This window comes from Etheostoma cragini, chromosome 16, assembly GCF_013103735.1.
Source record: "Etheostoma cragini isolate CJK2018 chromosome 16, CSU_Ecrag_1.0, whole genome shotgun sequence".
Classification (NCBI taxonomy): domain Eukaryota; kingdom Metazoa; phylum Chordata; class Actinopteri; order Perciformes; family Percidae; genus Etheostoma; species Etheostoma cragini.
In genome coordinates, this window is record NC_048422.1 from 19,427,038 (window position 1) to 19,439,385 (window position 12,348).

General features: G+C 41.2%; 1 protein-coding gene across 2 annotated transcripts in view; it reads left to right on the plus strand.

Moving 5' to 3' along the window:
- The first annotated feature begins 7,684 nt into the window (after nucleotides 1–7,684).
- fibcd1 (fibrinogen C domain containing 1) overlaps nucleotides 7,685–12,348 on the plus strand; it is a 106,966-nt gene continuing 102,302 nt past the window's right edge. The window contains exon 1 of one of the 2 annotated variants that reach the window (XM_034897247.1): nucleotides 7,685–8,639. In XM_034897247.1, coding sequence (XP_034753138.1) covers nucleotides 8,568–8,639 — 72 coding nt within the window. In that variant the 5' untranslated portion in view covers nucleotides 7,685–8,567. The remainder of the gene's footprint in view (nucleotides 8,640–12,348) is intronic. The other variant, XM_034897248.1, reaches the window with a different exon arrangement.

A 12,348-nucleotide genomic window follows, 5' to 3' on the forward strand; every position in this document is an offset into this window, starting at 1 on the left:
AATACAATTTCTCAGTGTATATAGTACACTCCTAACCCTCCCGCTTCTATATTACTCCCCTGTAGCTCATAGTAAAATCTGGCTTTCCTGGATGCTGGAAAAATACATATGCTCATCTTAATAAGACTTGCTGTCTTGCAGCTATGAGACCTCTTTCTAGCTAGCAATGTGTGCCGTTGGTGCACAGTAGGGAAGGGATTACTGATCAAGCAAGAGCAACTGCTATGGGTAGTTTGGTTTTCATATGTCATCTGGTCTTCTTGGGCTTATGTCTTTATCTAGAGAGATGCCTTTTGGCTTTCATTTGCTCTCATGAGGGGAAAAAAACGGCACTACTTGCAAGTTACAAAGAAAAACAGGGATGATACAAGACAGCGTGTGGTCATTATGTCCCTGTGAAAAGCGTTTAACAAGGGGACAGAGCTGTTTGTAACTTTTACCTGTGATAAAATGAGCGCTGGCAAATGACAGTTTATGAGAGTTTATTTTGAATCTGTGAGTTTTTCTTTTTTTCCATGTTCTCCTGTAATTACTTTTTACCATTTTTTTAAATTAAATGGTTTTCCATTGCCAGTTTGCCAGAACTTCATGTTTCCGCTCACCATCACACCATTGACTGATCGCTGTTGTTACCAACTCACATTGCAATATCAACATGCAACCAATTAAAGCTGCTGAAACAAATATCTTGGATCATGTAAAGTTGTACTCCCTTTCTTTATGGGTTTAGATATTATTCAGTTTGCTTGACAATGCTTTTAACCCCATAGGTCCACACCAGTAACACAATAATAATAATAATAATAGTAATAATAATAATAATACTTGACTACCTGACAGATCCTGGTTTGTGCGGCTGTGGCATTGTGTGCCTGAACAGCTGGTAAGTAGATCTGCAGCCCCAAAGGGGAATGGACCTGTCTCCTTTCATGTTTGCACTGTGCTCGGCAGACTTCAAATGCAACCTGGAGTCATCATATCTCCGGCAGAATGCTTCAGATGACTCTGCAGTTGTGTCAAAGCTGAGCCGGAGTCGTGAGTTCAGTGACCTTGTGGACAGCTTGTTTGAGTGATGTGATGTAACCATACACAGAACATTATGAAAAAGACAAAGAAGAGAACTATGCCCCCCTAAATGTCTTCATTCTTGATGCCTGGGCACTGTTCTTCAAAGGTGGTTTAATTAATTTAGGGTGATATGCTGTTATTAAGCTAAAATACTCCTCCTCAAGCTTATTGGATCCCTTTTTTTTTTTTTTTTTTTTTTTTAAAGCAATTTGAGGACTAATTTTCTAATCTTTAATTTATCTTAAACATTGTGCCATATGTTCTGGCTCCAGTGGTCTTTCAACATTGATAATATTTTTATTTTTTTGTATATTTGATCATGTATGGAATAGGTGACTCTTTTATTATGGAAATTAAATTGGATTAGATGTACTCTTGTTCCTACATGATTTAAATGCACTTATTGTAAATCGGTTTGTAAATAAATAATAGTGCATGGTGGAAACAGAGCAAACACGCTATGATATGGTCTTCCATTTTGGACATGTCAGCACTGTCAAGATGGTTTGCCAATGGCTCAATGGTGTGAATTCAGAGGTCAAAGTTCACCATAATTGAACTTGACTTAAAAAGCCTATGTGGATTTATTTGCCCCCTGCAATCTAATCCATCGCAGCAATTTCAATGAAATTAATTTATTTTGCTGTAAATCTTTTTTTAAACGCTGGTGTGACCCAGCCTTTCAAGAGGCAGTGGAGGTTGTGGAATTTTAAAAGGACACAAGGGAGAGTGGTGTAGCGTAGCAGAAGATGCAGGGCAGGATTTCAGTTTAATAACCTGATCCATTCCCACCATTTGCTGTGTCTTTCTAATTATGGCATTTGCTTACACTTCAAAGCGTGAAGTGCAGAAGAATATTTAATTTTTTAAACCGGTGTACTCAAGTATTGTCATTACATCTAGACAGCACATGATATCAGCTTCAAAAAAGAAAGGAGTGTTCTTTTTATTGTGTTGAAAGTAATGTTGTGTTTACTGGTTTAGTCATTGTAACAAGAATCCTCAATTGCAGACTATCAAAAGAGCATAGCAACACATTAACCCAGACTAAGGCGTTAATTGGATGACTGCCAAGAGCTGGCACATTGCCAGTGTTGAATTCTTGTATCTTCATTGAGCCTTTGCATGTGCATTCCTTATGAGACACATTTGATGTAGTAACTACTTCCATTGCCCTAATAATACATTTCTTTTTTTGGTAAATATTTAATGTATAACTCCATCAAAATGTTTTTATAAATCAATTGGAAACTCTAAATTATGCCACAATCCTGCCATCGTGAGGTATCTTGAGAAAGATCAAATGTGGTCAAAACATTAGTACAATAAGTCATTCAGTTAAGCTGTAAAGTCTGTAAAGCGATAGAGTACTGTAAATGTTTCTTTTGTTTACCAGTCTATGGCTAGGGTATTTTTAGTCTTTTTGTATTGTAGGGTGTTATTATTGAGTTTATTTAGTTTTAAGGTTTGCAGTTCATAGTTTCTTGCTGTGATGCGCTTGATCCCTGTTTCTTTCTTGAATAGGCCAAGGCTTTGTATAAACAAACCATCTTTAACATCTGGCCAGCGCCAAAATGTCTGCATCATCATTTTGCAGATATAAATGGTTGATTTAAAAAAAAAAAATATATATATATATATATATATATATTTAGTCACATTTGTAAAATTTTTGGGAGAACCAATAACTCCATATTTTGTAAGTCATCTCTGACTGATGAAGTGCTGGTGCTATTAAGTGCATCTTTGAATTTGGACCTAAGAGCTACCTACATCTTGGTAATAATGACGTGCCTTGTTTGCAGGGTAGGATGATGTATCTTACTTTTGCGAGATGTAAATAATAGGGCGGTAACAATGTAGCAATATGAAACCGAAAATGTGACACTCAGATCCACGAACCTGTGAGAAGACCGAATCGACAATCCACTTCTGAATCCAAGAGTTATCCTTCCCGTCCAGATCCAATGCTACCACATCTTTAAATTACTATAAGTACTAGCTGGCTGGGGGCTGACTGTGGGTGTGTTCCCGGGCCGGGCTGTTGTCAGCGCTCATCCCGACTGGAGCAGCACTGGGAGATTGAGGCGGACAGACAGGGGTATGCTAGCTAAATTACTATTAGATAAGTCGTCTACATATACAGTATGAAATGTGCACCGTGGTCAAAACAATGATACTAAAAATAACTGAGCATGGTTTGAATCTGCAGGGAGACCTAATGGAAAGGGAAGGGCCACACCACAGGTACAGGGATCTCCCAGTAGATGGTAAATAGTCTTAATGGAATTTATAAAACATTGCAAGAAGTATTTTTGGATTACTGCCTGCCTACCTAATTCCCAATCCCCGAAAGATTGGATTCAAGCCATTGTGGGAGTTCAGCCCTTCATGAAGTACTGCATTAAAGACCTTACATCCCTTGAGAGGGCAATAGGATCACATACTTGTGAGTTAGTGGTAGGTAAGCTTGTTGAATGCCACGCAGTACATTGGAAGAGAGGCTGAGGAGGCAAGTGGAAAATGAAAATGGTGAGAGGTGAGTGTTGATTGAAGAGCAAGAACAGGGTTCAGGTTGATTTCTTTGGCTTGCATGTTTTTATACTTACTTGCACCTTTCTTTTATGATGCATGTGTTCCCCAGTGCTCCTGCTCTCCTAGCTCCAAAAGAGAGGGTTCATTGGTGGGGTGAGCACTATACAGTAAACTTGCAGAGGAGTCGGGGAGCATTGCCCGAGGGAGGCCCCGCGGATAATTACAAACCATTCAACAAACACAGCTTGGCGGCTCACAGAGGCACTCTGATGGTGAGCCAAGAGGCAAACCAAACTCCTAACGAGACAGCGATGAAGACCCATGGAGTACGTGAGTCATACAACATAAGCTACCCGATCAGAAACATGGATTAAAATGCAAAAGCAGCAAAGGAAAACCTGACTCACTGAGGATGGGAGCTGAGAAAGAGATGACAACCGCAAAACTCAGAATATGATCCATCCTAAATAAGTGCTTCAAACTATTACAGATAGAGAGGGAACTCAGTAGCTTGAAGACAGCAATGAAGAGTGAAAAGAAGAGGGTATGCTGGTCAAAGTGTTTGAAACACCCACCATTTTTTTCCTTCAAAATCATTACACTCACTTTTGGGATCAGCATCAGGCACCACCATCACTTACTGAATTCCATCTCCCAGGTTTATGTCTACTTACCCACATTAGTAAATGCCACCTATATAGGTGTGCAACTAGACTCTGTGTACTCACTGGACCCTCTCTGCTCAAGAATGTGTTTGCAAGTGTGAATATATGTGCAGTGTGTGATGAAATGACTTTGCCCCACAGGTTTGATATTCTAACTGAAAAGGTGAGAGTGCAGAGCAAAGAATCTGATGTATCAGTAACCTCAATCATGTCCCACACCTGTAGCTAACCTCGGGCTAAGTTAGGGAATTAACAGAGCAGCCAGGGAGAGATGCAACACTGCCTTTGACTTTGCACTTCAGAGGTGTGAGCACTTTGCCCCTCCTCTGGAGATTCTCCAGAAAGACCATCATTATACATTGATATCAGCAGAGACTTCTCCCTCAGCCTGCACAGCCTGTTTGTGTCCTCTATTGATTTCTCACTGTGCTCTTTGATGACAGGTTTGTGTGTGTGTGTGTGTGTGTGTGTGTGTGTGCTTTAATTGTAACTTCTCACTAGGTTGAAACCACTGTTGGTTTCCTGCTATTGTTTAGAACACATCTCCCAATTATTCCATAACCAATTCAATGGCATTACTCCTATTCTTTACAATACTTTCTTTTCCCCTCCACAAATAATTGTCTTGTGTCCGTTTTGCAAATTATAGGCTTGGCATTTTGGGAAGGCCAGTTCACCCTGTTAGTTCTTCACAGTTCTGTGCATTTGTCCTGCTGCCACTCCATGCATGACAATTCCCCCAAAAAACACAGCCAACGGGGGGGGGGAAGAAATCTCAGACAGCAACACTGAACCAAGAGCATCACACAAAATACACACACACACACACACACACACACACACACACACGCTTGTTTGGATATCTGGACACAAAAAACCAACATAGCCAATAAAAGGCGACATTGTTTGGTCTAATTGTAGAGATAAACAGCTCTTCCTGGGAGACGTCTCCTGTTTCTCTGAATGTCTTTGGCTGATCAGGTTTCAGTGACATTCAAACATGGGGCCAGGACTGAACACACACATAAACACACACCCACCTGCAAGCACACACATTATCAGGCAACGACATGACCACCAGCTGGTGTGACCAATGTTTTACCTACAATTGTTTGCCCTGCTTTAGCCAATATTTGGCAGTCCTTTCTTTACACCTTCCTCTTTGACCTTAAAGCCATGGCTCATTCATCATGAAGGAAATCACTATATTATTACAATATTTGTCAAAAGCCCGGAAGGATATAGTCTAAATTCAATACCCCTGCAATTTGTCAGCAAATGTGCAATGTTTGCACATTTCTCTTTTTTTATCAAATAGGAATCATGACCTCAGGCGGTGAAGCCATTTGGCGTTAACTGCCTTTGGTCCCAGTTTTTTATTTTTATATCAACTTCTACAAAGGAATAAACATGTCACCTTACTCTGAGTCACAGCACATGTAATTCATGAAAATATAAATTTCTAAACTAATTTATGCAAACATGTCACGTCTTTTACTATTTACATGTCATGAAATGTTTTTCCTGATCTTGATGTTTTAAAGAGCAGTCAATTGGAACATTTCCACAGATAAGGAAAGTGAAGGGAAAAAATTTGAATATGCAATTGTGTTATCTAAACAAAAATAAATACTATGCATGCTGCATTTACAAATATACATATTCTTGCGCATAATAGCGACTGCACACATTGCCGTGATGTTTTTGTTTTGTGATGAATTTAAATCTATGACCTCAGAATGATCTCATATTAAAATGAGCTGCTTAGGTCTGACATTGGTGGCTGTTCTTCAAAAGTAAACTATTAATAATCTTAATTCATGTGATGAAGGGTTGTAAAAGGAATTTGACAATAGTCAGTGTTGAGTGTGGCTGTAAGGTTAAAGAAGCACGCCACCATTTGTTGAAATAGGGCTTATCACGCTCTCCCCTAGCTGTAGATTGGTTGGCCAACACATTTGTTGTCTCAGTGCATGCATGGTTTTAGTTTGGTGCAACACCGGCAGTGCCGCCGCTAGTTAGCTTAGCGTAGTGAATGGAATCCTATGTTGACGGTTAGCACGTTGTGAGTAAAAGTGAGCTAACAAAACAACAACAACAACCTAATAACTTCTTGTGGCCTGCCTATTCACAACAATTACGAATAGCAATGCATATTAAGACCAGACGATTTCCTAGGCAGATATTGATTTGTGACTATATTGGGTGGAAGCACAGCCGAAGCAATGTCCCAAGTCAATATCTATCCGATCTGAGTTTTCTGTTTCACGACTAAAACAATCTTTTGAACATAGTTCATGTTTCACCAAAACAAATTCCTTTTTGAGGCTATTTTGCAGCTGCACCGTGGCTCCATCCGCCACTTAGCACCGCCCAAGACAATTGGGACTGGTTTAAAGAAATGCCAATAAACAAGAGCATGTTCTCTCCCATCCCGGAATGCTGCCCTTTCAAAAGTAACCTTCCCAACACTGGCTCCATCACAAAATATATTCCACTTTAACAATCCAATAGTTGTTGTCAGACGTGCTGACGATGCACACAGTGACCCTATTTTGCATTATCCCCTTTACCCCCCTCCCTCCTTTGTGGGCCGGGTTATCACAGGACTGAGTAATGTACATGCCTTGTTCTTGCACCAATAATTAGACTTCTAATATTCTCTTTTATCAAACCACCTGAGCCAAAACATGACCACTCCTGTGGACCATGTTATTGACGGTAATGACTCTGTGGATAAGAGATGGGGGGGGGGGGGGGGGGGGTCTTTGTGTGCTGTTGCTGTGCTGCCTTTCAACAGGAACTGAGTGAAAATTGTGTAAATTGATTTCTGTAGGAACGTGTTGATTAATTTATACCTGGAGTTCAGAAGATCTCCTGTTAACCCAGCTGAGTTATTAAGCTGTGATCACCCTTTATTACAATCAATAGGTGAGCGCATTTCCCGTTTTAAAAGCCTGCTTCTGAGTCACAAACCTCTAAAAAAACATACCATAGTTCGGTGCATTTCCTTTCGCTATCATTCCTCATTATTTTTAATTCATGTGCTATTATGCTGGGCCTTTACATTGGCTTGTCACACACATAATGTCCAACGATCTGAGAGACTTTGGTGGTTTTAAATTTGATTTCTGGACAATGAATTATAAAATATGCTGTAGATAAATACGTTTTAATATTCATATATAAACTCCCAAACAAGCAGCCCTATTTTTAAAGGCTACTTTTAAAAGACTTTGAGATCATTACTAAACCTAATCAGGTATCTGGGTATACACACTGTGGCGAGATGATCTTTATAACTGGTTTCAACCTTCAAGTCCATTTGCACACTTTTTTCTTCCTGCAGGAGGATTTCTATCATCAGTCTGGTATCCGGGATTATGTTACATTTACCCATTACACAGTCTGTGGTGTACATATCAAGCATACATCTCCCACAATCTGCTGCTGTTTGGGTTGCAGTGGAATAGGAGGGTCTACGGTGCCGTGGAAGTGAAGTAGCAGGCGGGGTGGCAGTGGCACAGCAGTTGAAGGCAGGGCGGCACAGGAAAGGCGTGCGTACCGAAGGGACGCGTTGATTGACAGTCCGAGGCACTGCGCCCCGTGCGGCACTCAAACGGAGCACGCTAATCCCCCGTACTCGTCTCGTCAAAGGCATCCCTGCCAGATCAGCCTGGCGCAAATAAATGAGGCTTCATCCATCCATTGGACTCGGTACTTGGAGTCTCCCTGCCGAATGAACGACAAAAGGGAACACGGCAGCTCTGCTACCCTGTCCCGTCTGCTTTACCTGTTCAGTCATAACTGGTCACAGTGCTGGGATAACGTGGCGTCTCAAAGTCTCCTGGAAACGGGTGTGGATGGACAAAAAGGTCCGGTTGCACTTTGCAATCTGTGCCAAATGAAGATTTTGTCGGTTCGTTTTTTAATGGAGTAAAAAGGACTGCGACTTGCTTTCGGGACCTTTTTTGGAGGTTAATTTTTGTTTTTTTGTTAATTTCCACACAATTGCGATGCGTTTGTGAGTCAAGTTACACACCCTGGAGCCTGGAAGCACCGCTTTTCATTCTTTCAAATTGGAATAACGGCCAGATCAGGAGCCTCTCTCGGGAGGAATTTGGGTGCGTAATTTGTGCGGTTGTTGAGCAGCAGAAGTAGTTGTGCCTCCCTTATTTTCTTATTTCTTTTCTTACATTTATTCCCCAATTTTCATGGAATAGGCTTAAGCACAAGTACAGACTTATTCTCTGTCGCCTGGAACAAACAGGCGGATCTGATGCGCAGATTCTCCGTAGGATGGTAAATGACCAATGGGGAATCATGAACAGCTCTTCTGAACTCGAAGATGGGACTCGGCATAAAAACCAGGTATGTTCGCAAAACCTAGTGGCGCTGTGGGTGGATGAGTGGTGCATGGATCTGCTTGGCGCAGTGTTACCACGGCGAGTTTGATAATGTGGCTCTCGAGCGAGTCTAGGGAGACAGGAGCTGCCCGGGAGCTCTTTCCCGACTCCCTGGCCACTGGCACTTCTGTTCCTGTCATAATGTTCTAACCCACCCGCAGATCACACAGAGCTCATGGCTACGTGTGTTTAGCGTAACTCGACGCTACATTGGGTTACTTAGGCTACTTAGGATACACACATTAATGATGGTAAAATCAGGGCAGGAGATTAGTGTGTGTGTGTGTGTGTGTGTGTGTGTGAACAGGCACATAGTTGTTTCGCGCATCTCGGCTGCATCTTCAGTAGCTAAATATTCTTAAATCCCCGCTCCCCTGTAAGCTTGGACTGCATTTGTGTTGTTTATGGTGTTGAAACATGTTACACAGACATTCTCCGATAGATAGCAACACTCCAGAGCTCTTTGGACCAGTCTCCCGGCTCGGATGACTTGAGACAGGAGCGGGCGATGTGTGTTGCAGCCAGGGAAGCTCACTTCGGGGAATAGTCAAATGTTTCACAAGGTCAGAGGAGGGCTGTTGACAGCCCGTGAGGGAGAGGACTCCCCTGGAACTCAGAGTCGGATTTCGGGGCAGTGAGAAGGCTTGGCGTCCTTTTGGAAGCACACAGAATAATTTACCCCTCCTATCTTCTTACCTAGGAGGAGGGATATAGTAATTATGCGACATCACTGACAAATTAAAGGTGCTCCTATGAAAACTCCCTCAGAGCCATTGAAAAAAATGTTTTGACATAGAAGTAAAGGGTATCAGGAATGTTACATTGCTTGAAATACAGGTACCTTGAGATTGTTTGTAACTGGGCATCCCTATGGATAAAATGGAACAGCAGGAGATGTAAATTGCCTAGTCCTAACATTAAAAAAATAACGAACAGCTTGCTTTTCCACCTGTCACCACCTCATTCACTACAGCAAACCAGCTCACTCAAATATTTATTTATTTTGCCCACAGTTCAAGTAAAAAAAAAATCTATGGATGTGGCTAGCAGAAGGTATAAGTTGGAAGGAAACATGCTTGTGGCACATTTCTTGAAGTTTACAAAGATTGACAGGTGTCAGACGATATGTGGCTTCTTGTCTTGTGCTTGATGTCATAGCTCAGTTGGGATTCATGCCTGGTGGCTCTGTACTGGGCCTGGGCTTGATTCCTCTATGGAAAAGTTACATTAGTATCCATTAATGCAAGGCTGTAGATAATTCTCATACATTACAGTTGGCAGATGGAAGCTCTATACTGCTGATTTGGAGCTGATCAATGACAGAGGATACAGGCAGTTTTTCCTCCTAAGCTGCTTTGGCTCTTTTTATAGCCACTTAAAGGTCATTCAAATATCAAATATGTCCTTCCTGGGTTTTAATTCGATGACTGTGTGTCCTATAATACTCTAATAGCTCTCAGATCAGTGAACTGGCCTGAAGAAACATAAATCTGTGCAAGGAAAATGGTACCCGATGTGATTTAGATTATTACTTTCTGTGTTCTTGATGAGAAAAACCATCTGAATGACTAAATGAAGCTAATATGCCGAGTGGTAAAAGCCTAGAGGAGGAAAAGGCAAAGCATGTCCCACAACCCCAGCACTCGCTCCGGATCGGACAGCATCGGGGGATGTTGGATGGGATGAGAGGTTGTGGGAAATGGGGATGGCTAATACCGCTATCTGTCCCTCTCCTCACTACATTTATCCGTCTCCTTCTTCTGCACTTGTTATTTTGCTATCACACACAGATGCTCATAAATACTCGTTCTCTCTGTGTGTGTGTCAGCCTGTCTCTCTCTGTAATCTTAAGCAGTAACACCAAACATTTATCTCCAGCCTGGGTGCTATTGACACACTCATTTCAGACCCAGAGGGGAGGGATAGGGTAATAGAGATCTCCCGTTTGTTTTGCTATTACAAAACATAACGCAGTATATCTTTGGTAACTCTACATTTGCTTTTGTTTCTGTACTGTACAGCAGGTGTCCTGCCATCACTGCCCTGCAAAATGGAGATTCAAGTGCAACTTAAAATCCGCCTTTAAACGTAATTCACTGGGTAATTACTGGGAATGAGTTGTATACTTTTAACTTGTGTATGTAAAATGTTAGATAAGGCAAAGTTGTTGCTTGCCAAGATCGCCACAGTAATATAAGGGAAATTCAGTGTAATTAGTTGAGTTCTTATAAAGCTGCTTGAAAGATACATTTTGCAATTATTATTTTTTTTTTCAAGATTGCTCATGGAACACAACACACAAGAAAAGCAAACATCAAGGGATACAATATTGTGCTTTAAAAAAAAACAATATTTATTTTTATTTTTTATTTATTTTTTTTTTTTGGGGGGGGGGGGGGGGGGGGGGGGGGGGGGGGTGCTTGCTAGATTTCTTATAGGGTCTTGCCACAGCTGTTTCCACTGCATCATTAATAAATCAGCCATGAGCACTGTGGTTTTTGTCTCAATTTAAAATCAAAAAACGTGATGTGTACCACACACACACACAACTAAGAAGTCAGTGAGGCCCGATGGGGTTTCCCGCATAGATTGTAGGCAATCAATAACACTCTGAGAACTCCAAACTTTCCAAAGCACTTAAAGGACTGTCTCTATATAAGTAGAATACCATAAGGTACAGCTGTGCCTTGCCAGCTTACACATCGACACACACACACACACACACACACACACACAGAGGTCTGTATTTGACAGACAATATGTTGGATTTTTATAGCCCAAGCTTCAATTTTAAACCAAGAGCCAACACAAAAGGATCAAAGTCGCAAAACCACATCAATAAGTTAGCAAATCACCTTATACTCGGGATGTTTATGTATCCCCCAACACATCAGACACAAAGCTGTAAAAAGGAGGAAGGTTTGCCTTGACAGCACACACACTGCAGGCCCACATCTATCAAAAACACACTCAGCTGCAACCCAGCTCAGAAATTATATCCGACTTGCATGACAGCCATGGCGCACACGTGTGCACACACACGCACACACACAAAAAAACATCTCTGCCACGATTTATTCATTTGCACCTTAATACTCCTCACCCCCACATGTGGTTACTGTGGCACATCGGCAGCGCTGAGGCCTTGACCAGCATTCATGCATACTGTACATCTTTCTAGATATCATTATCATGGCTGAATAATTCATGTACAATATTTAATTGTAGTTTTTCTGACCAACATTGCGTTTGCAGTACGTATTACCTTCTAAAAGTTGAACAATGGATTGGACCAAGCATAATCCCAAACTTATCTATAGAATCATGCTGTTGTTTAACCAGTCAGAAGTAATTTTCCTAGTTTTCTATAATAATTTAACTCACTTTATAAGATATTACATACTTGATATTGCTCAGTAGTATTTAAATACATTCATGATATTCAAAGTGGCTTTATACATACACATATTTTACATATCAGCAACGGCTGCACATTTGGACAGTTATGATAAGAATGACAAACTGCAGGGGTCCGTTTCAGAAAGCAGGTTTAGAGAAACTCTGAGTTTATTAACCCTGAGATAAGGGGAAACTCTGTGTTTTCTGTTTCAGAAAAGGAGGATAATGAAACCAGAGTGAGAGAGGGAGGGGTAACTCCAGCCCATTTCAGAAAG